Source organism: Rhododendron vialii, chromosome 11a (genome assembly GCF_030253575.1).
Source record: "Rhododendron vialii isolate Sample 1 chromosome 11a, ASM3025357v1".
Lineage (NCBI taxonomy): Eukaryota > Viridiplantae > Streptophyta > Magnoliopsida > Ericales > Ericaceae > Rhododendron > Rhododendron vialii.
Genome location: NC_080567.1, coordinates 35,332,655 through 35,358,225, shown reverse-complemented (window position 1 = coordinate 35,358,225; position 25,571 = coordinate 35,332,655). Strand labels below are relative to the sequence as shown.

The following is a 25,571-nucleotide window of genomic DNA, read 5'->3' as shown; positions in this document are numbered from 1 at the left end:
ATTTAGGAGTATCAGGACCAGTTTTTTTCTTTTTATTGATTTTGAGAGAGAGAGAGAGAGAGGTGTGGGGATTGAAAGGAATTAAAGTGGGTGGGGTTTTTTTTCCTTCAGGTATGGTGCTGGACTCCAAGTTCCAAACCATAATCTAAAATGAAAAGAAAATAAAACAAGATAAAATTTTTGAAATGCTTACTATTTCTTAATTTATTTGACTCTCCAATGAGATTGTTTTGCCTTGAAAAAAGCCAGGAGCTTCTCACAGTGAACTAGGGTTTTACTTTGAGATAAAATGTAACATAATTTTTCTTGTCAAGGTCGATGGAAAAAGTATTTTTCAACTCGAAGTATAACAAAATTAATTTTTTATTACATAGAATAGCCAAATGTGTAATTCCTAAGCTATCTAGGGGCATATTGGTCATCTAATCTCTAGTCCGGAGTTCCCCTTAATCCCAGGACTAATAGTCCCGTCCCCCCCCCCAAGGATTATTTTGTCCCAACCTTGAAGGATAACTAGTCCGGTTGGGAATAATAGTCCCGGGACTAAAAACAACTCAAACATGGGATTAGGAGAGGTAAGGGGATTAATAATCCAATCTCACCCTTAGTCCCCCCAATCAAACAGGGCCCTTGGGATTTGATATTTATAGTTCAATCTCAATCTCTTCTCATTATCAATTTCTTCTATCAATCCAATTCTATTATCTAATCACATTTCAAACAAACATGATATTAATAATCTCATCATCCAATCTTATCTCAAACAAATATACTTATTACTAATCTCTTCTCATTATTAATTTCAATCTTAATCTCATCTCCTTACGAATTACACTCATTTATCACTGTCATCAAACGGGGTCCGAAAGAAGAAAAACACCATATTCTCCGTTTCTTCTTTGTAGTAGTAGTTGTTGGTCCGTTATTTAATTACTTTAAATCAATGCAAAAACATACTCCCTCTGTTCCTAAATATTTGGCACTTTTGGGAGTTCTAACTTTTAAGGAAGAAATATTATTGTATTGTGCAAAAATCAAGTGTCCAATCTTACCCTTCTAGTGTACTTTGAATAGTACTTGAAAATTTAAATTTGAAATTTTGTGCCCAAAAGAAAAGGGTAACATGGAAAGTTTACCATATTTTGCTTTTGACTTTTCAAAATTGACAAATTATATGGGACAATAAAAAACATGAAAGTGCCAAACATTTAGGGACAGAGAGAGTATTACGTATTCCTCTTAAAATTTTGAAACTGTGATATAATATTACTACTAAGAATTTTGAAACTGTGATATAATATTACTACTAAGATTAAGAAACAGTGAGAGTACATTTTAGCTCATTGTGCTGGGAATGGAGCACCATCTCCCATTAAACAATTGTCGACTGATATTTTCTGTGGGGTTTCAGCTTTCAATAAATGACCGAATTATTACACTCCGCTTGGTTTTCAATTTTGGGAGTAACTTTTAACTCTCGGCACAGTTTTCAATAAATTTCTCTCAATCTCTTTTCACTCATTATCGCTCAACTCTCAAAAATAATTTTCTAAGACTTAAACCAAACAAAGCCTCAATGTTTTCTGGACGCTGTTACACATTGTTCCAAACTAATCACACAATGTGTTGAACCGAAGATTACGCGTAGTGTAGAAGCTTGAAAGCTTCTTATTACGGCCGTCCCGGTTTGTTAGTTCATTTTTTGACTTTTTTTAGAGCGTTTGATCTCTCAAAGAATTTGCTATAATTTTCAATTCATAATGTTTTTCATATGCAATATGAATCTTATTTGATAGATCTCAATTAATTTTATTATACAAAATCTTCAAAATCATAAAAAAATATTATAAAATATAATATATAAGTATATTTTTGAAAAACACATATTTCGACAATTGGACAAACAAATTGGAACGAAAGGAGAAGTTTGTTGTGATAGAGGAAATTGAAGTGGCGCGTTGCGGTGTTGTTTAGGGAACTGCTGAATAATCACTCTAACAATTGGCGGGGTCTGGCTTCGTGTGCTGTGCATGGAGGACGAATGGGTCGTACTTGCGATGACGACTTCACGCGCCCAAGTCCTTTTGAAAATCCACACGTGCTGTGCTGTCAGTACCCGAAGAAGCCCTTCTCGCATGCTGAGCCAACGCCAGCATTGACATCACGGCCGTTGAAATTTTGGAAAAACCAATCTGCTTTTCCTAATCCTGTTTAGTGGAGTAATTAGTATGACTAAGATAAGGCTTTGTTTGATAAATGTATTGGATTAGATAGAATTAGTAAGGAGATGTGATTTATGGAGTGTGATTAGTAAGGAGATGGGATTAGCAATATTACGTTTGTGTCCCACACGGAGGATAGGATTGGAATATTGAAGTTCCAATATTATCTTTGTTCATGCGTAATTTTCAAAATTTTACTATTTTAGGCAATAAACAATGGAATAGTACTTACCAAATAAATAAAAAAAACATAGAATGATGAAACAGGAGAGAGACCTCTCTCCGGCGTCTCCGCAAGCCACATCTCGAGGTCTCATACAAATACAATGATATAATGGGTATTGTGGGTATTTATTGAAACTATTATAGGCATTTAAGTATTTTTGACTCACCTCTTCGGACAGGATTACCAATACCTGGTCTTAGGTGGTATTAGTAATCAGGTGAAACAAGAGCATTGTTAATCCCTTGTGATTCATAGTCCCATCCGTTATTGTTTAATCAAACAAGGAATTAGTGGTCCCACTACTTTGTTAATCCTATTCTACGCTCCAAAACACTTACTATCAAACAGGGCCTAAATTCTTTACACCACCGGTATAAATATTTATTTTCTCTAAATCAATTGCATTACGTCATGTCGCCATATTTTATTAATTAGAATTACTGTTTTGACATGTGTTACAATGCAATTGACTTGGAGAAAATAAATATTTACATCGTCGGTGTAAAGAATTTACCGACGTAAATATTTATTCTCCATGACTAAACTAGGAGGTGTAGCTTTACTTGTCTTCATGGATTTATTAATTGTCTGCTAAAATTATTCACTTTATATGATGAAAAGAGAAATGATGAGGGAAATAATAAATCTTCGTGGAACTCTCAAGCAAGCGTCTGAACTGAATTCTGAACCGATTTGGTGAGCCTGATTGGAGTTGCCCGTTCGGACAAATAAGCCACAGTGGTTTATTTTTTGTCTTTATTCAAATTTTTTTCGTATCACTTGGCATATTGTTATTTTTTTGGGGGTTATTGCATCCTCACGACAAGAGGAATCTAAAAAGTAAAAAATTTTGACCGAAATCCAATTTTTTTTGAATAAAGACGAAAAAATTGACTTATTGATTTTTTTTCGTCTTTATTCAAAAAAAATTGAATTTCGGTCAAAATTTTTTACTTTTTAGATTCCTCTTGACGTTAGAATGCAATAATCCTCAAAAAAATGACAATAAGCCAAGTGATACGAAAAAAATTTGAATAAGGACAAAAAATAAGCCAAAAATGGCTTATTTGTTCGAACACCGAATCGGTGACCCTGTAGCTGACTAGACAGGAGAGAGAGAGAGAGAGAGAGAGAGAGAGAGAGAGAGAGAGAGAGAGAGAGAGAGAGAGAGAGAGAGAGAGAGAGAGAGAGAGAGATGGCCCAGGCCAGCCGGAAACCCGGGTTGGGATATTGGTGCTTTGGACAGCTAAACGAAAACCACGGTTTCCTCGAGCTAGGTGGGGGTTTGACTGGAGTCGACAATACCAAAGTCTTGAAATACAAGTGACGCCCGTAACGCCAATGACACACAAAAAAAAAAAAAAAAAAGAAAAAAAAGAAAAAAAAAGAAAAGAGCAACTAGAGAAAGAGAAAGGTTGAGAAAACAAGCATAACCAGCCCAGAATATCAACCCTTTTTAACACAAGGATTTGGATTATCGTCAAACCAAAATAAGCATAACCTGTCCACAATAGAAGTGTGTGGTTAAGGGTTTGCGTGATAATTAATAGTAAAGTTGTAAACTATTTGAAAGTCCTATTAAAAATTTTGGGAACTAAATAATATAGCCCAACAGGCCAAAATAAGCTCTACAATAAATTGGAAAATCTCTACATACATTTTTTCTCTTCCTTATAGTATATCTCACCAAGTTAGAGTTTAATTATACTTTGAATAGAGCTTTTCGTCATTTATATATTACGTATTTTTTGTCACAGCTGGACAAAAATCCTAAAGTTGCCCTTGCCAAAAATCATATTTTGGGATATCAATTGAAACCTTCTATGTTTTTTCAACTTTTTTTAGTGTCAGTACATATGGGGGGTTTGCTTCAATTTTAACTGGGCCCTTGCTTGTAGACGATGGAATTGGTTCCTCTAGGCCTCATTTGATAAAAGTGATAGATGGGTGTGATTCGTAAGGAGATGAGATTAGAATTGTGATTAATAATGAGAAGGGATTAATAATGAGTATGTTTGTTTGAGATGGGATTGGATGATGGAATTATTAATATTATGTTCGTTTGAGATAAGATTAGATAATGGGATTGAATTGATAGAAGAAATTGGTAATGAAAAGGGATTGATAATGAGAACGGGTTGGGATTGGACTATAAATACCAAGTCCCACAGGGTATTGCTAATACCCCCTAAAGGCCGGATTGGACATCCCAACGGACTAATAGTTCGAACCCTTTTTGGTTACCAAACAGAGTATTAGTACTCCTATGGAATTAGTAATCCAATCTCAAGTCTCAAACCTCTTATCAAACGGGGCCCTAGATTAGCCGAGGTACATGTAAATTGACCCTAATAGTTGAGTTATACAAAGATCTTAAAAATACATTTGTCTGAGACATTTGGGAATTGTTTGATATAAGGTTTTAAGAGAAAAATTTTAAGTAATACACTGAGAGAAAATTTATTAATAATCATTCTGAGAGAGGAATCGGTTCTCCAAACCCAAGTGAACAAAGTCCTCATTTTCCGAAATTTATAGTATTAGGGTGGGATCTTGTAAACTCTTTAAGTCTGAAACTTTTTTCAGTAATTTTTATTTTTCGTTTAGTTTTTCATTATAATTTTTGGGGTTAATCTTCGTCTCGACGACACGAATTAGAAAAATATAAAAATACGGATCAATGTTGAAAAAAGTTTATACAATATGAGATTTTAGACAAAAAAAGACAACTGTTTCGTATTTTTTTTTGTTTTTAATGATTTTTTTCTTTGCTTTTGGTCATATTTTTTAAACATTTTAGACTCATCTCGTCGAGACAAATGATTAATTCAAAAAATATAATACAAATTTAACAACAATTAAAAAAACGAATAAAATACGCAAAACAAAAACAAAAAATTTTACAAGAACCCTCCCTGAAAGCATAAAAGCACATATATACAATTGCTCTTTGAAAATTGATTTTAACACTTCAATTTTAGTCACTGGTATTTCACTTTATGTTTTAATCATGTGAGAAAATAAGAGGATTGCTGGGACAAAGAAAATTGGCAAAGAAAATACTCTTAAAATGTACATGAATGGCTCAGATTCACTGTGCAGTGCATCTAAGCCGTTCATGTATACTTTAAGGATATTTTCTTTGTCTATTTTCTTTTCACCTAGCATTTCTCGAGAAAACAAAACTAAAAATGAAATGCCATTGACTAAAAACAAAGTGCCAAAATCTCATCCCTTGCTCTTTTCATAGATCTCTATGTTGTTTTACTCTTTACCCTTCTTTTCGTACTTGGGGAGCCCACAACTTCTGTGTTGTTCCTCTGCTTTATTCAGATCGTCCATTTCGACAATTAATTATTCATATTTTACAACAACTCTACCTCCTTTTCATTCTTTAGAGAACCTTCCGTCGTTTACTCCTAAAAAACCCCCTCTCTCTCCCTCTCTCTCTCTCTCTGTGTACACTCACAGACTGAGTCACAGTCTTTCATCCCTCTAAAAACACCTCTGTTGCACTGTACGGTCCCTTCTAATGGCTGAAAACGAAGATGGCCAAATCGCCGGTGAGAGCTTCTCGCAGTTACTTTTCGCCGCCGATGATTTGGGTCTCGATTCAGACAGTTATTACAACTACACTTCGTCGTTTTCCCCTCAAATACCCCCCAAAATGCTCTGTTTCGGAGATAATAGCAACAAATGTGAAATCGCAACACCACCGCAGAAATCAGGAGCCACATGCAGGAATTCTTCCCCGGCGTCATCCACCACCAACGCTCCGTCCAAAGTCAATGTCAGCCACAGTTCTTTTTAAGCACAAGCAAGAAACAGAGTTTGTTTTTCGTCCGTAAGGTTTGTTTGGGAAAATGACAAAAAAGTGAAGCTGATGTTTCTTGTTTTTTTTTTTTTCTTGCTTTTGTTTTCTTGTGCAGAAAAAGAGAAATGGGTCCGGAAAAGAATCTGTTCAGAGTTTCGTAGCCGGAACCGGAGCTCCGGCCAGCAGTCAGAGGAACTGTAGAAAGAGAAAATCGGAGAATCCGACGGTCGGCGGCCGCGGCCATGGAAAGGTTAGCTGACTCGACGGCCACGAAATGCGTTTAGTTTATTCTCTTGTATATCTCTATTCTGCTCTTCTGTTTGACGGCAGAGAGTTTTTTGCATGTTTGAGTTGTGAAATCAGGTGAAGAGAGAGAAGCTTGGTGAAAGAATCACGGCACTGCAACAACTCGTATCACCCTATGGAAAGGTTAACTTTTAAGTCCATTATAATGTTGAGATAAACTTAACCGTGAATAAGTTCTTTACAGAAGAAAGCAATCGTGACCGTCTAAAAGTGTTTTGGAAAGTTTCATTAAAATCGGGACCATTCAAAACACTTTTGGACGGCCGCGATTAGCGCCGTAAACAACTATTTCCGCTGTGTAAAAGATTTTCGCTATAATGTTAGCCCATCCCAAAAGGTCGTGCTGCTTTTTTGGGTTAAAAATAAGGCACTTTCGATGCATACATTTTTATTCTGTTAGCATCAATTTAAAGAACTAATTAACTTGTTTAAGTTTGTACAAAAAAAATTCAGAGTAACACAACTTTTCGCAATGAGTTAAAATTATGGAACGGATGGAGTACCATACATGACAATATATGCTTAAGTGAGCACGCGTTAGGTATTGTGCATTCGCGAACCATATTTGCTTATGCTCGAAACAAGATCTCCCTCATATTTTGAACCGTCCGCTTACTTTTATTTCGTTCGTCCAGACCACATATTCGCTACTACTAATGGTAATAATAACAACTTAGTAAATATTATTAATACTAGTAAACATGTGAACACGTATTGAAGGAGAGATTATTGCTCGAGTGGCCTCCTTTACGAGATACACTGGCATCAAATCCACTAATTTTGGAACGAATTCCCTAGTAATATGTGCTGGGGAGGGCATTGGAGCAGCACCAAACAATTTTCTCTATTGCACAACCTTCATTCGATAATAATGACATGATGACACCAACACCCGTCATTTACCTATCTATCGACTAAAACACCAAGTCACACATATTGAACTGTCACGTCTCAATTACTAGTACTTATTTCGACTGGCATAAAAGAATCTATCAAACGAAACATCGGCTTACGATTCGATCTTAATAATAATGACCCAACTTCAGAAAAATGAACAAATTATCTATGTAGGACAAATGAACAAATGAAGCATTTGATATTGAAGTGAAATGTGAGTGGTGGTGGGGGCCGGGGGGGTGTCCCCTTACTCTGTTTTTGTGGGTGCAGACGGATACGGCTTCTGTACTTCACGAAGCGATGGGATACATCAGGTTTCTGCAGGAGCAAGTTCAGGTCTTGAGCTCTCCTTACTTGAAAACTCACCCTTCCTCCCTCAGCCACTTTCACCATCAAGTAAGCAGTACTTTCTTGTCACATTCCTCAAATCAATTCAATTCAATTCCAGATGCATTGCTCCACTTGCTATATTTACTAGCCAATTGGCCCTATTTACTTTTACACCCCCGTGATTAATTTCCCTGTTACTTCGAACTTTACTGTCGTTGTCTTGTGTTTTTCACCAAAAATATACTATCCCACTAAGGGAGGGCTGTGAGTATAGCTTGAAATAGGTAGTGAATGCAATTACAGGGGCAGTTTTGACAAGTCATGCTGTGAAAGAGCTTATATTTGGCAATGCGGCATATTTCCCCTTTGACTGCTCCATTGCAGGGAGCTGAAATCCTCTCATATGACCCAAAAGGGAATCCATCACGGGTCTGTCCTTGTGACGACCTGAACAGGTCATTTTGTAAGTCTCGATGTGTTTAATGTCCGTCCATGTGATGTGACGACCTGAATAGATCATTTTGTAAGTCTCGATGTGTTTAATGTCCTTGCAAAAAATTAATTTTATCGGACATCGGTATCCAATTGAAGGGATCATATTTGTCACAAGTAAAATAGACGGTCAGAGTCTAACTTTGTATTTCACTTGTGACGAGAATCATTCAACCAAACTTTTACCGATCACCTTGATTTTTTTGGCATAGAAGTTAAACACCTCGAGACTTACTTTTTGAACAGTTAGATATGGATTAGGACTGCGATCAATCCTGGTTTGCGTCAAATGAAGAATCATACGAGGGACCATCACATGAGAGGATTTTGATTCGATTGAGGGTTACCTTTGTCACTTTTCTTTCTTTAGGGAAACATGTTTGTATGGCACTACACATCTAGTGATGGACCATGACACCTTGTGCACATGGATGGACCCTGAGGTGGATGTACAGGGGTGACCGTCCACATCATATTTGATAAAAAAAAAAAAGAAAAAAGAAAAAAAAAAGTCTGTTATTATTGTAGAATTTGGTGAATATATTGTAAATTAGGTAGGTTTGTGTTGGTGATTTTACAAAAGTAATGGACAAATTAACAGGCTGAGTCGCGGAAATCTCGCTCTCTTTAAGGAGATTCAAGCTCTCTACGGTAACAAACCGGTGCAGTAGATAATCTCTGACTTGTCCCCTCCAGGATATAACAGCCCGATAATTTATCGTATGGTTCGGACCTACTCTGCACAAGTAGGAGAACCCAAAGCTCCACAAATAAAACACCCTTGCACTTTGCCCAAGACTCTCACACCGACTAGTTTTTTAGAGAACGGAGATGGAAGGAAGAATTGAGTATGGAAGGCTAAGTGTTTTGGAGAAGTCTTAGAATTGCTCTTGGATTTCTTAGCTTAGATTGCTTCACTCAAGCAAGCTTTATATAGGCAAGAGAGAATCCAAATCAAATCTTTTCATTAATGACCAAATCTCACTTGGATATGGAAAGATATGCACTAGATTTAGAAGATATAAAAGATATGGATAGATATGAAAGATATAATCTAGATTTTATCTAAATTTGCTAGACATAGATAGATTTGCAAGATATACTCCTAGATTCTTCTAGATTTGCTAGATTTTTTCTAGATTTGCCTAGATATCCAAATAACCGCTAAGATAAGAGATTCTCACGCAGATATACACATGACTTGTAAAAGTCTAGCACCACAAAATGTACAGAAATTTAATATTAAAATAATAAATTTCCAACAGTTTGTAAACCACTGATCGATTCTAGTTTTTCGCTCTTGATCCAAATTCCCAATATCAAATTTCCCGTGGGGAGTTGTCGTTGTTCTGGTACTGGTTAACCGGACAAACGGCGATCGAACCTTAATTTTGGTCCATGTGCTCCATTGGTAAAACTCCATTTATGTTACTGTGTGTTTGACAGGAAGGAGGAGAAGAACAACCAGGAAAGAATGATTTGAGGAGCAGGGGTCTGTGTCTGGTCCCAGTAGAGAGTATCGCACATGTTTCAAGCAACAATGGCGCTGACTACTGGTCACCTGCAGCAATGGGGAACCATGTTTCACCAAACCACTAAAGAAATTTCATTTTCGCTGTGTCTTTTGTACATTTTGGTACTCCTGCCCCAGTGAAGAAAAAGGGTAATCAAATACAGTAGCAAGAAAGTTGTAGAGAACAGAAAACCTCCATAGAAAAGGGAAAAGTGGAACAAGGGATTTTCTGTTTTGCCCCTCCATTTCTTTTTGCTGAAAAAAAAAAAGAAATTGATTTTTGGCACTCCAGTTTTAACCACTGGCACTCCAGTTTGTGTCTTGATCATGTGAGAAAACAAAACTAAAAATGGAGCGTCATTGGCTAAAAGTGGTGGTCTGGAAAATAGGGCTAATCGGTAAGGGTTTCTCTTCTTTTTGACAGCTTTATTTATTTTTTGTTGGGTTGTGTTTATTGATCGAAAATGGTGGTTATTTGATCTAGAGTGCAGAAGTACAAGTATGGTATAGAGTAATAAGATAAGTATTTTGAAGGTCATCATACATGTTTTGGACCGGTCCAGTTTTATATCTTTCAGGATCTTTCCGAACCCATTTCAATGATCGGAACATTGAGTTCAGCTCGTATGAGAAGCAGTTCAACAGTGTCAACGATCAAGAATATATCTATTTGAAGTTAATGGGTTTAATTGGGTGTGTAGGTCCCTTTTTTCTTAGACAATTTTTTTTTAAATTGTATTTATCGATATTTGATCTATAGTACGTGATTTTTGCCATGATTGAATTTTTTATGAGCTCCATAAAATTAACGTTTCATCATTGAAGTGGGACTTAGAAGCCCAAGGAAAGAACAACCATGGACGACTTAGAAGCCCAAGGAAAGAACAACCATGGACGGTTAAGTATTTTCTCCACGAGTGTTGCTACAGGTACCGAAATTGGGGGACCGAAATCGGACCGACGGCCGCCGGCGGGCCGTCTCCGGCCACCGGACGGCCGATCCGAGCCGTCCAAAAATTCTAAAAAAAAAAACCGAGGGGCCCCACGCGGGAATTAACGTCATCCGAGGTGTGTAGGGTGCTTGATCGGAGCACCCCTTTTCGTGTGTATATGTAAATGTTAATTCCCGCGTGTGGCCCCTCGGTTTTTTTTTTTAGAATTTTTGGACGGCTCGGATCGGCCGTCCGGTGGCCGGAGACGGCCCGCCGGCGGCCGTCGGTCCGATTTCGGTCCCCCAATTTCGGTACCTGTAGCATTTTTGTTTCTCCACCTGGATGGAACTGCATTTAGTTACTTCCTGTTTTTTTTTTTTTTATCCGCTCATTTAATTACTATTTCCTTACTTAATTACTATTTCCTTACTTAAAAGAAAAACGGAGTGGATCATCTACACTTCAAGTTTTGGACCGGTTTGGAACCGGAGGAGACGGCCAAAATCTGGATCATACATTGGAAAATGAGACAGTCAAAATCTGAACCATATATACAATTGGGAAAATCAACAAATTGGACTTTCTTCTGGCCAAGTTTTGGACCGGAGAGGATATAATCCTAAAAGATGACTGAACCTAAAGTTTTTAATTGGAAAGCAACAGTGCACCTGAAATAGCTACGCTAACCGTAGCATGCGAGTAACCGGACGCTTGTATTCCTCTTGGTGATAGAAGTGTCAAATGGGTTTTGTCGTGCTAATCCAGCCTGTTTCATTCTGTGCCAAACATGTTTTATGTCTTGCCTAGCCGGACCTATTTATTAGTTTATTGTACCGTACCAGCCCATTTTAAGATATGCTTGGTCCGGCCCACAAGCACACCACACTCCATGCCTCATTTCCCAAATTGTAATTTTTTATCAAGTATTTTAAAGAGGATAAAATTTCTTCCAAAAATTGCTCATATATATTTTTTTATAATTGATAGAAAACATTATCAAATAGTTATAAGTAAAATTAAAAAAACACAAACATTTTAATTTATTGATAATTGTGTGATAGAATGGATGTAAATAGATAAGAGCTGAATCACTATTGTTTGAGTACATCCCAATTATATTGACACCACGCAGCTATCCACCATTTGCAATTATAAAACTTTATAAGCACAAAAGATTACAAATTAAATATAAACCATCGGTACTAAAAACCGTGAGTCGAGGGAAAACTGTCAAAAAGATTTTGTAAGACCCCAGGGGCAAAAACCGTGTCCTAGCTGGTTTTGGAAGACAATTTGTTTAATCTTTGGGGTGTATATAATTCGTAAATCTATTTTTGCAATTAATTATTTGAAATCTTTGAATTTTTACGCGTGTTGAGTCGTATCGTACCCGTGCCACGTGCCCCAAAACAATAGCCTAGCCTATTGGGCTTCACCCACGTGTGATAATTTATCAAGAGGGTGCTTGGTAATTATTTGTGTGTAGTTATGGTATATTCTGTTTTGGTTAGAGAATCAAATCCTATGGCAAGTTGGAAGAGTTCCATACTTGACAGTACAACTTAGTTGGAAGAGTTTCTTTCTTGGTGTGTTTCCTTGTTTGAAAGGTGATCTGCTTAATTATAAATATAAATGGGATATTAGGTATTTTATATGTGTGTGAGAGATACACAATCGGTGAGAGCAAGAGTGAAAAATATATTATGAGAGTGAGGGAGAGATAAAAATATTAGTGAGCGTGGACTTGAGGATTAATATTATTTTGCCTGTGGAGTAGGTATTGAGACCGAACTACAGAAATTCCAACATAGCCTAACCCACCTATGGGATCATGTTGTGCCCGACTCATGCCGCTCTTAAACATGTTGTGTTCGTGTCGTGCCTGTAATGGCCTGGCTTGTTTGACACCTCTAGTTGGTGACAACATGTAAAAGTTAGGGTTTGTTCGGAGATTAGGGAAAGGAAGAGAAATAAAGGAAGAATGTGTTAATTAGAAGGGGAAAAGTTTGGAGTTTTTTTTTTTTTTTTTTTGCTTTGTCTTCCTTGGCCTCTACGAAAGACTAAACTAAAGTCTACCCAAGAAATCCTAATTTTTCAGTCCTCTCTCAAGATCCATCATTCTTCCTGAAGCTTAAAAGGTACTACGCAGCCAAATAATTATCTTCCTCCATAGTTGTGATCAATGGTTACTTTTCACCATGATGAGTTTTTTTTTTTTTTGATCGGATGAATATGCACCATCATGAGTTCTTAGTTTTCTTTCTTAGAATTAAGATTAATTGATTTGATTTAACTAGCTTCAGAATCACTTCTAGCTCCTAATTCGTCTACTTTTTTAATCTACTTAGTTGAGGAATAATTCCATATATTTTGTTCCTATAGTTCATCAAGAACAACTTCGATCTGTGATGGGCAGAAGGAGGAAAGGAAAAACTACTGGAAAACAAAAACAACAATGTGTGAAGACTTCAATGAAAGATCTCCCGATCGACGTATCCCTCGACATCCTTCAAAGACTACCCGTCACGTCTTTCTCATCCGCGAAATTAGTATGCAAGGATTTTTACCGCTTGGCAAGCCATCCTGAGCTCATTCTTCATTACCATCATCCCCACAAGAACCCTTATGGGATCATAATTCGAATTTTGTCCTCGTACATCAACGAGCCCTTCTATACCAACCAATTATATCTTGTCGATAGCCGGAGGTGTTTGACACAAATCATTCAGCCGAGGATGAAAAAGAAATACAATCCTGGACCAATGCTCTCCTGCAATGGTTTGCTATGTCTATTATTTTACAAGCACAAACATCCGCGTTTAGATTGTTATCGAGCTTGTTTGTTCAACCCCTTGACCGGTGAACACGATTTTTTGACTGATCCTGGGTTACCAAGAGTACGAGAATCAAGCCTTAATGGTACTATGGTTTCGTCCAACCAATTTTTTGGGTTTGGGTTCGATGTGAGGACTGAAGAATATAAGTTGGTAAGAATCGTAAAACTTTCATATGAGGGTGGTCGGACTTATTTACAGGCGGAGGTGTTCACTCTCGGAAGAAGTGGTTGTCAGATTTCTGAAATCTACACCCCATTTGTTTGTCCGGATCAATCATCTGATGTTGTGGTGGGTGGTGCAATTCACTGGCTATGCGAAGATGAAAATTCAACTTGGTTTGATCCCAAGTCGAGAATTATCCTTTCATTCGATTTGTTTGAAGAGAAATTTCATCAGATGGCCACACCGGATTGCGAAATCAGTGAATTTTGCAAGATATCGGTGTTGGGAGGATGCCTTGCCATAACGGGTGATTTTGGCGTATACCAGGGGAGGCATGAGGTTCAGATATGGCTGTTGAAGGAATATGGTGTGAAGGAGTCATGGACCAAAGAATTTGTAATCGGAGAAAGATTTGGAAGGCTTTACCCTCTGTTTCTCTCAAATAGTGGCAACATTGTAATGTCTGATGAGTCGAAAGCTGTATGTTGTTATGATCCGAAAAAGGTTTGCTGCGAAGGTTACGCGAAACTTCACCAGTCAATCGTGGCGATTTGCCATGTCCCGAGTCTTGTTTCACCATTTCTCTAGCCTGGTTTCTCAATTTTTAGTTTTGCAAAAACTTTATATACCGCATGATGTTTCTCTAATTAGTTGTATATCTATTTACCCATGATGGATTTATTTTGTTTCCCCCTAACAAGATCTAAATTAGGCTCGCCTCTGTTTGAAAATTTCCATTGAAGTTTCTTTATGCTGCAGTCAATGACTCCAAATGCTGCAACTTCTACATGTGTTGGTTTTGGTGTAGGAATGGCTCGGCTCCAAGCTGGGTTTCCGTGCATAAGATTCGAATACCAATGCTATCGAGAGAAAATGCATATTTTTTCTTTTTATGGTAAATATCCAGGGTTTCTTGTCGAAGGTCGGTCTTGTGCGACAAATGAGAAATACATGTGTTCCTCTGTCTGTGTCGGTAGTATTTCAGGCAAGAATATATATTGTGGATTTTTCTAATGCCAATGCTGGTTCATGGTGATCGATCTTCTCCTAGCTGTTTCAATTTTATTGAATGCCTCGCAGAGCATCTCTTCCGGCGATGGCATAGCAGATTTTGACATATACCACTGGATTTATTTACCAAGTTTTCATCGACATATATATTCACACAAGATAGATTATTTGTAGTTGTAAAGCTCATCACATGCGAGTTCGTAGAAAATCCGAGTCGGTTGATAAACTAATTGATGGATTTCGTTGATAGTAAGTTTGAAAGTAGCTCATGTGATTAAAAATAAATAAAAAATTAACTTATGGGCAAATTTAACTATTCTACTCTTAAGTTTCAATGGAATCTAGCAGCTGCTCAATGTTATGAGGATTGTTTCTGTGTGTGATTAGCCCTTATATGACATGATGACAAAGTTCTCATAGCTTTCCTAAATTAGGTGCTTACATTATTTTCTTTTCTTTTATGTTTTAATGTTCAGAGCTCACACTACCATAAGGATGTAGAAAAAAATACACCAAATTCTGGCAAGGTAAACTACAATAGAGATACAAACATTTTTTTTTTAAAACAGTCAATTCATTTAACAATATCCGAAGGCAAAGATTACATCGCAAATAAACAGGAATGCACCAAACTACCTATACCCGAGACACGAGTTACTGCATAAAGCACACATGCTATAGACTCAAGGACACCCTGCAAAAGCAACCAACACAAGTGTCGACATAAGAATCCCATCCGGGGCAAGGCAGAGAGAAACCAAACGAAATCCCAGCACAAATCATTAAACACTAAGCACAAATGTAATCATACAACAACAGAATACAAGTGAAAACAAATATCTGCTCCCAAGGACATGCCTCAAGGGCCGCCGGCCGGAACTGGACCGGGAGACCCAATCTAGAGCTGTGGAGTCCTCCAGGGGGCTCCAAGACAAACCTCTGTTGCCACGCGAGGCTCCAGGCACGAAGGTGGAGGCAATGCCGAGGACGAACTCCGACAGGCCTAACGCGCCCACAGCGGCCGAAAAACAAACACTTCCTCCTGCTGGATCTGCTGTTGACCACCAACCAAAACAGAGAGAAGCAGCCGACCAACAGAACCGAAAATAAATGCAAGCAACAATGAAACTACATCCACGGGACTGAAACCCGATTTCACTATCACCAAACAATTCCACAAATAGGTTACAAAGAGATACAAAAGATCTCACAAACACTCCTAAGGTGTCTTACAAACACTCTTGAAAGATCTCTATTCTATACCCAATTACAACACAAAATAGAGGGAATACCTCACTAAATTAGATGAACCCAACCGTTTAAATACACACATGTTGGATGCAAGATTAGCCCCCCAAGTTGAATTTTCATCAAAAACTAGAGAACGTACACCTTACAAGCTATCAACCTTTTCTGATGCCCCCCACCAACACACACCCCCCGCCACACACACACACTTGATTTTAAGTATACACATGAGAAATCGGCAAAAAATATGACCAGGAATAGCTTGATTCGAACAATTTTTCATAAAAATGCTACTTCCTCCGTCCCAATTTGTTTGTCCAATTATCGAAATTCGTGTCTTTCAAAAATATACTTATATCTTACATTTTATAAAGTTTTTTATGATTTTGAAGATTTGTATAATAAAACTAATTTAAATCTATCAAATAAGATCCATATTGTATATTAAAAATATTACAAATTGAAAATCATAGACAATTCTTTAAGAGATTAAACGCTTTCAAAAAGTAAAAAAATGGACAAACAAACCGGAACGAAGGGAGTATAAACTCGTGGCCGCAAAAATTTCTCTTGGTAGAGAATTACACTTGGCCACATCGAATTGCACTTGACTGCAATGAATTGCTCTTGGCCACATCAAATTACTGTTGGATGCATCAAATTGCATTTGACCGCATCGAATTACTCTTGACCGCATCAAATTGCACTTGGCCGCCTCAAATTACACTTGGCCGCATCGAATTACTCTTGGCCGCATTGAATTGCTCTTAGCCGCATCAAATTACTGTTGGCCGCATCGAATTGCTCTTGACCCCATCGAATTGCTCTTGACCGCATCGAATTGCACTTGACCTCATCAAATTATACTTGGCCGCATCAAATTGCACCTATCCTCACCCTGGACTCTAACAACTTCTACATGTGTTTGTTTTTGTGTTGGAAACTTGGAGTGGCTCACAATAAGGTTTATGCGCATAAGATTCGAATACCAATGCTACCTATAAAAAAAGGGGACTGATTTTCACACTCCCCTATTTGATATCCACACTCCCTTTTTTTTGTTTTTAAGTGTTGAGAGTAATTTGTTTTTTTTTTGCTAAAAGACATCAATGTAAAAAATGGAAATAGCAAAATTATTTCCCATAAAAAAAAAAACGGCTCATGTTTCTTTTTCCCACTTTCTATGATGCACAGTTTCTTGTCTGAGGGAGGGTGTTGTGTAACAAATGAGCAATACTCATATTCCTCTGTCTATGTCGTTGGCATTTTCAGTGACACACATATATTGCGGATTAGCTAATGCAAATGTTGGTTCGTGCTGATCTTCTCCTTCACCAATTTGAAAACGCACTCCTTCCCTCCTCTATTGTCCCATGCATCCAATTCAGTCATGGTGTCTCTTCCCTCCTCTACCAAACCCGCCCAAACCCCCATGGTGTCTCTTCCAATATCTACCAACTCAACCTCCAACTTGATTACTTGCACTCTTTTCTCTCCTTCCTAGCCCTCCAAATAAGTCTTTAGCCTCATCTTTCCAACCCATCTTGGGGGCATCTAACACTTCAAAACTCTACAAATATCAACATATTTCACTCTCCATGCCCTTTACACTCCCACACCTTGACATGTCCGAAAATTACTCCTTATCTCTGATCACTCCCTGTCTTGCTCTAGGAACAGTGGAAGATCACCCTTCTCCCGCTAATCTCATCTTCTTCCTCACTGTTGGCTCACTACTTATTTCAGGATTGTGGTTTTGAAAATGTCCTAATCCATCTCAGATATACTTTGCCACTCGAATCACTTTTGAAAGAGATTGTGACAGTGTATAGGGTCTACAACAATGTTGCAAGAACTTGGGCTATTGAGATGCTATTTATTAGATGAATCTTTCCTGTTTTGCTAGTGAGGGTGTTGGAGACACTCAACTAAACTTTTTTTTGTTATATTTCTCAGGGGTTTAAATGTTGAGAAATTTTTATGTATATCGGGGATATTGTTGGTATTGTAATGGAGAGAATAAATTCTTTACACTACCTGTTGAAAAATGTATGCATTATAATTTGTGAAAATTTATATGCATTTCTATTAATTATTTTGATGATTAATTCAATGATATTTTTATTCGGCAAATACAAAATTATCGAAAAGTCGATTCCCGAATTAAATATTTTCGTGACCTTGAAATATAGCATAAAGTCTCTTGGATTCATGATTTATATTTACAAAGACTTTATTGAGCTCAATACATGCTTTAACGGATTTATTTAGATGAAATTGTGAGCCACAGGTTGACGAACCGGCTGACAAGCCGGCTGTCTGAACAGAAAGCTGTGACAACCGGACGACCACCCGGATGACCACTCTATCAAACGGCTAGTTTCCAACGGCTAGTTTCAAACGGCTAGTTTCCAACGGCTAGTTTCCAACGGCTAGGAAGCATATGGATGGCTATATAAGGCATCAAGAACTCATTAATGAGTACACACACAAGCTACAACATTCCATATTATTGCAAGAGCAAATTCTCAAAAGATCAAAGCCAAAAATTCTCATTGTTCTTCCACTTTCATATTATTCTTGAGAGAAAATTTGTACAAGTCGTGAGCGATAATTTTCATACCTTCTTCACATACTTGTATTTCCTAAGTGAGTGTTTGAGTCAAACACTTGAAAGCTTAGAAGACCAAATTCGGGTTGGAATTTGGGTGTTATTGTTTTTGAGAAGTTTTCGGAGAAAATTCTTGCGGTTGTGCTAGCTCCTCGGGAAAGCTAGAGGCATTCGGTTCTTGTAAGCACCCGCAAGACTTACAAGTTGTAATCTTTTAAAGATTAGTCTAACCTTCAAGTAATTGCTTGAGGAGAAGTGGAGTAGGGCCGGACCGTGGACAAATCCGGACCGAACCACTATAAACGGGTTCTATCTCTCTATCTCTCTATTTTGATTGCATACTTATTGTTTGCATATATTGTTAGAGATAAATTTTTATTGGTAATTATTACTAGCAATCCTATTCACCCCCCCTCTAGGTTGCATAATTTGGGTAACAATTGGTATCAAAGCCTCGGCTCTTGTTTGTAGATTTAACCATCTAAGAGTTAAGATCCATGGCAACCACTAGTAATGTTTCTTGTATCGAAGGTCAATCGTCCAATAGACCTCCCTTGTTCACCGGAGAAAATTACTCTCATTGGAAAAATAGAATGATGATCTTTATTCAATCCACGGATTATGATCTATGGAAAATTATCAAAAATGGTCCCATTATTCCTACTAAGAAAGTTGGAGAAGAGACTATGCCTAAACCAGATTATGAGTGGAGTCATTTGGAAAAGGCTTCAATAGAAAAGAACTATAGAGCTATGAACCTTCTTTTTTGTGCTATTACTCCCAATGAATATGATTGTGTTTCCGCATGTGAATCGGCTAAAGAAATATGGGATAAGTTAGAAATGTCACATGAAGGAGATAGTCAAGTTAAGGAGTCCAAAATTGATATTCTTGTGCATAGCTATGAGCTCTTCAAAATGAAACCGGATGAATCTATATCTCAAATGTTTGCTAGATTTGCTAGTATTACTAACGGTTTAAAAGCTCTTGGAAAGATTTACAGTCAATCCGAAATGACAAGGAAGGTGCTCCGTTCCATGCCAACCAATTGGGACACTACCACCTCCATCATCCTACAATCCAAAGATTTCTCAACATACACGATGGACAAGCTCATGGGATCTCTCATGACGGAGGAAATGCATCACAACCTCAAGGGTGAAAAAGAGAAGAAAGTTAAGGATCTTGCCTTCAAAAGTACAACAAGCAAATCAAAAAGCAAGGAGGATTCAAGCAACGAAAGTGAGGATGATGAAATGGCGCTCATCACAAAAACGTTCAAGAAACTCCTCAAAAATAGAGCATCTCACAAAGGCAGAGGATTTTCAAGAAAAGATGGAGGCAAAGAAGAAAATAGTAAAAAGGATCCAATCATTTGCTACGAGTGCAAGAAGCCCGGCCACATCAAAAGTGAATGTCCATATGCAAAAAAATATTCAAAGAAGGACAAAAAGAGAGCTATGATGGCCGCATGGGACAATAGTGACGATAGTAGCTCCGATGAGGACGATGAGCAACAAGAGGTCGCTAACTTGTGTTTCATGGCCATCGAAGAAAACGAGGTAGATCTCGACTCATCCTATTCCTTTGATGAATTATTTATTACCTATAAAGAGTTGAAAGTAGAATTTGAAAAGGTTGTTTCTAAAAACAAATTTCTTAAAAAGGTTGCTAAAGATCTTTCACTAGAAATAGATGATTTAATTGAAGAGAAAGATATTTTGGAGGAAGAAAATGAAAGTTTAAGAACCTCTTTGGAAAAAGAAAAAGAGTATTTGAAGGATACTTCCAAAAACGAATCTTTAGAAAAACAAATTGATGATTTAACTAATTCTCTTTCAAAACTCACTAATGGAAAAGAAAGTTTAGACATTCTTCTTGGAAAACAAATGGTTTCTTTTCACAAGGCCGGAATTGGTTATAATCCCACTCAACACAAAAATCTTTTTGAAAAAGATGTTCCTCCTTCTAGCCATTCTAAATTGACATGTCATTATTGTGGTAAAATTGGTCATATTTCTCCTACATGTCCTATGAAAGGATACTCATCTTCTAATGCAAAAAAGGTTTGGGTTCCTAAGAACCGTATCAATGCTAACCTTCAAGGACCCAAGATGATTTGGGTACCAAAAGTCAAGAATTGATGTGCTATTGTAGGTATGCTTCAAAAGTTCTCTCAAGGAAGGAAGTTGGTACCTTGATAGTGGATGTTCAAGACACATGACCGGTGACAAGAGGGCTTTCAATTCTCTTTCGTCTAAAGATGGTGGACATGTCACATTTGGAGACAACAACAAAGGTAAAATCATAGGAATCGGCAATATAGGTAATTCTCCTATTATTGAAGATGTTTTACTTGTTAATGGTTTAAAACACAATCTTCTTAGCATAAGTCAATTATGTGATAGAGGAAATCGTGTTATCTTTGAAAAATCCAAATGTATCATTGAAAATGACAAAAGCAACAAGACACTCTTCGTTGGACAAAGATTTGAAAATGTATATGTTTTTAATTTCAATGATTTAAGTAATTGTGATATAAAATGTTTTTCCGCTTTGAGTGAAAATAGTTGGCTTTGGCATAGGCGCCTAGGACATGCAAGTATGGATGCTATTTCAAAACTCTCTAGAAAAAATTTGGTAAAAGGTCTTCCTAAAATCAAATTTGAAAAAGATAGACTTTGTGGTCCTTGCCAACAAGGAAAACAAACCAAGGTTTCTTTTAAGTCCAAAAATGTTGTTTCAACTACTAGACCTTTGCAATTACTTCATATGGATTTGTTTGGACCAACTCGCTCTCCAAGTCTTTGTGGAAACTATTATTGTCTTGTTGTTGTTGATGATTTCTCTAGATATACATGGGTGATGTTCCTAGCTCATAAGAATGAGGCTTATCCTAATTTCACTAAACTTTGTAGAAGAGTTCAAAATGAAAAAGGCTTTGTTATTTCTAACATTCGTACGGATCATGGAAAAGAACTTGACAATTCTTTATATGAAAAGTTTTGTGATGAACATGGTATTGGTCATAACTTTTCCGTACCTCGTACTCCTCAACAAAATGGAGTAGTAGAGAGAAAAAATCGTACTCTGGAAGAAATGGCCCGCACTATGCTTTGTGAAAACTCTTTGCCAAAATATTTTTGGGCGGAAGCCGTTAATACCTCATGCTATATTTTGAATCGAGTTTTAATTAGGCCTATCCTCAAGAAAACTCCTTATGAGCTTTGGAATGGTAGAATACCCAACATTAATTACTTTCATGCCTTCGGTTGTAAATGTTATGTATTAAACAATGGAAAAGATAACTTGGGTAAATTTGATTCAAAATCGGATGAAGGCATCTTTATCGGTTACTCTCTTACTAGCAAAGCATATAGAATTTATAATAAGCGCACTAATCTTGTTGAAGAATCTATTCACGTTTCCTTTGATGAATCTAATCCTTGTGCTACTAAGGATGTTGTTGATAATGATGACTTAGAGATTACACATAAGATTCATGACTTGACAATTCAAGAAAAAGTTGATGGTGATACTCAAGTAGAAAGTTCTCAAATCAAAGAAGATGAAGTTATTAATCAACCTCAAGATGCCATGGGAGACAACCAAGATCTTTCCAAGGATTGGAGATTCGTGCAAAACCATCCAAAGGACTTGATTCTTGGAGAAGTTTCGAAAGGGGTAACCACTAGCTCGTCTCATAGAAATTTTTGTGAAAATCAAGCTTTTGTTTCTCAAATTGAGCCTAAAAACTTTCCGGAAGCTCAAGATGATGAAAATTGGATTTTGGCCATGCAAGATGAGTTAAATCAATTTGAAAGGAATAAAGTTTGGGCATTAGTACCTAAGCCTCTTGATCACACTATTATAGGTACTAAATGGGTTTTTCGTAACAAGCTAGATGAATCCGGAAATATTGTTAGGAATAAAGCTAGACTTGTTGCTCAAGGTTATAATCAAGAAGAAGGTATTGATTTTGAAGAAACTTTTGCACCGGTAGCTAGATTAGAGGCTATTCGCATATTACTTGCCTTTGCATCTTTCAAAAATTTCAAGCTTTATCAAATGGATGTGAAAAGTGCATTTTTGAATGGGTTCATAAATGAAGAAGTTTATGTCAAACAACCTCCCGGCTTTGAAGATCATGTATACCCCGATCATGTTTTTAAACTCTCAAAAGCTTTATATGGTTTGAAGCAAGCACCACGTGCATGGTATGATAGACTTAGTTCATTCTTGCTTGACAATGGCTTTACTCGTGGAAAAATTGATACTACTCTTTTCATTAAAGCCAAAGGTAAAGATATGCTCATTATTCAAATATATGTTGATGATATTGTCTTTGGTGCCACTAATGATAATATGTGCAAAGAGTTTGCTAAGTGTATGCAAGGTGAATTTGAAATGAGTATGATGGGGGAGCTTAACTTCTTCCTCGGACTTCAAATCAAGCAAACTAATGAGGGGATCCTAATCAACCAAGCCAAGTATGCGAAAGAACTTATTAAGAAATTTGGCATGGAAGGATCAAAGCCAACGAGCACACCAATGAGCACATCAACTAAGCTAGACAAAGATGAGAATGGTAAGGCCGTCAATGAAAAGATGTATCGAGGTATGATCGGCTCATTACTTTATCTCACTGCAAGTAGACCGGATATAATGTTTAGTGTTTGCATGTGTGCTAGATTTCAATCATGTCCTAAAGAATCGCATTTAAAAGCTATTAAACGTATTTTTAAATATGTTGGCGGTTCTCATGACTTAGGATTGTTTTATCCACGTGGAGTTGCATTTGATTTAATTGGTTATTCGGATGCGGATTTTGGAGGTTTCAAAGTTGATCGTAAAAGTACAAGTGGGACTTGCCAATTTCTAGGGCACTCTCTAGTGTCTTGGCATAGCAAGAAACAAAATTTCGTAGCTCTATCTACCGCCGAGGCGGAATATGTAGCGGCCGGAAGTTGTTGTGCCCAAATATTATGGATCAAACAACAAATGGAGGATTTCAATTTGCAATATGATCATATTCCTATTAAATGTGATAATACTAGTGCAATTAGCTTAACCAAGAATCCAATTCAACATTCTCGAACAAAACATATTGAGATTAGACATCATTTTATAAGAGATCATGTTCAAAAAGGGGATATTGAACTTAACTTTATTAGTACCGACAAGCAATTGGCGGACATTTTCACAAAACCCCTTGGTGAAGAACAATTTTGTTTCATTCGACGAGAACTCGGCATGTCTAATCATTTATGAAAAAGTTGTGTTCTTGATGTCAAAAGTTTTTTTTTGGATTCAATGTTGAGTTGATTGAATTCGTAAATATCATACTTGATGGAGAGTACAAATGATCTTGATAAAGAAATCACCCTCCAAACATTTTATCATATGTTTCATTTTCCTGTGTTTGGTATGAAGAAAATCAGTTTTATGGTCTTTAATGTTACTCCTCTTAAACGATTTCTGGACTTAACCTGCATTTGTCAGTCGGATGTCCAAGCGGATGTCCAACCGGACAACCGTGAGGTTGAGACTTATTCAAGCTTTTGCGTTGCTAACTCTGATTTATTAAGTCTGTTACACTTAGTTTGTATGAACTTCATGGCTTAGTGCTTAAATTGTCTCTTATATACTTCGCCGATATGAATTTCTTGTCTCTAAGCTTGCAGGGATAATCATTCTCGGTAATACCCCTCGCATTCTTTAAAAAGCTCTCTTTTAGGGGGAGCATGTATTAAGGGGACACAACAATAAACACCCGAACACAATTTTCTTCCCCTATTCTTGTTCTTTTCGGCGCCACCCCTATCCTATCTCTATTCGGCACCGCCCCTATTCTTATCTCTTTTGGCGCCGCATCTCTACCGCATCCCCTATCCTATCTCTATTCGGTGCCGCATCCCCTATTATCTCTCTTTCGGCGCAACAATTCAATCAATTCGGCGCACCATTTCAAACAATTCGGCGCAGCATTTCAAACAATTCGGCAATCTCATACTCTATAAATTCAACAACACAATCTCTATCTCCTCATCTATCTATCTCTCCTTCTCTCTCGGCCTAAATCTCTCCAAATCTCTATCCTTCCAAATCGAGCAATGGCAAACATACCGCAAGGGTTACCGTTTGAGTTTTACGAAAGAGATGCCGAACGAGCAGAGTTCAGGTTGTTTATCCAAACCATTTGGATGCAACTCTTTATCTTCATTCTGCTGTGTGCGTTACTTACCATGAGAATACCACCATGGTTCGGATGGAATGTAAATGTGGATACTCTGTGGTATTGGATTGGCATTATAGCTGCCGTTGTAGCAGCCATTATTCGAGAATACGAAAATCAAGGACGCCAAGCTCTCAATGAACGAAGATAGAGTGCTACAGGGCAAGAGCGGCATGGTGCTGGAACCATGGCCCTATTGTTTTTCTCTTTTTAGTTTTTTTTTATGATGTCACAGGGGGAGAAAAAGCCAAGTTTTAATTGATCTATCTTGCCATTTTGGGCAAATTTAAAAAATTGCTTGCTATGATCTGATGATTATTGCTATTACTCGTTGATCATAGATAACTGCTTTGGTGCATGTATTAAGGGGGAGATTGGCATAACTCCTACTTGAATAAAAACTATCATTTTGTGTCATCATCAAAAAGGGGGAGATTGTTGAAAAATGTATGCATTATAATTTGTGAAAATTTATATGCATTTCTATTAATTATTTTGATGATTAATTCAATGATATTTTTATTCGGCAAATACAAAATTATCGAAAAGTCGATTCCCGAATTAAATATTTTCGTGACCTTGAAATATAGCATAAAGTCTCTTGGATTCATGATTTATATTTACAAAGACTTTATTGAGCTCAATACATGCTTTAACGGATTTATTTAGATGAAATTGTGAGCCACAGGTTGACGAACCGGCTGACAAGCCGGCTGTCTGAACAGAAAGCTGTGA

At 37.2% G+C, this 25,571-nt stretch overlaps 2 protein-coding genes across 2 annotated transcripts; both read left to right on the top strand.

Annotated features, from left to right (window-relative positions):
- Window positions 1-5,837: 5,837 nt before the first annotated feature.
- Window positions 5,838-10,576, top strand: LOC131307790 (transcription factor bHLH113). The gene is made up of 5 exons (XM_058334477.1): window positions 5,838-6,238; window positions 6,378-6,512; window positions 6,626-6,691; window positions 7,736-7,861; window positions 9,734-10,576. The coding sequence occupies exons 1-5, from the start codon at window positions 5,981-5,983 to the stop codon at window positions 9,884-9,886; spliced, it is 738 nt and encodes a 245-aa protein (XP_058190460.1). The 5' UTR covers window positions 5,838-5,980; the 3' UTR covers window positions 9,887-10,576.
- A 2,260-nt stretch (window positions 10,577-12,836) lies between these two features.
- Window positions 12,837-14,319, top strand: LOC131307165 (F-box protein At3g07870-like). The gene is made up of 2 exons (XM_058333574.1): window positions 12,837-12,870; window positions 13,115-14,319. Exon 2 carries the CDS (start codon window positions 13,141-13,143, stop codon window positions 14,317-14,319), a length of 1,179 nt encoding a protein of 392 aa, XP_058189557.1. The 5' UTR covers window positions 12,837-12,870; window positions 13,115-13,140.
- Window positions 14,320-25,571: the final 11,252 nt, after the last annotated feature.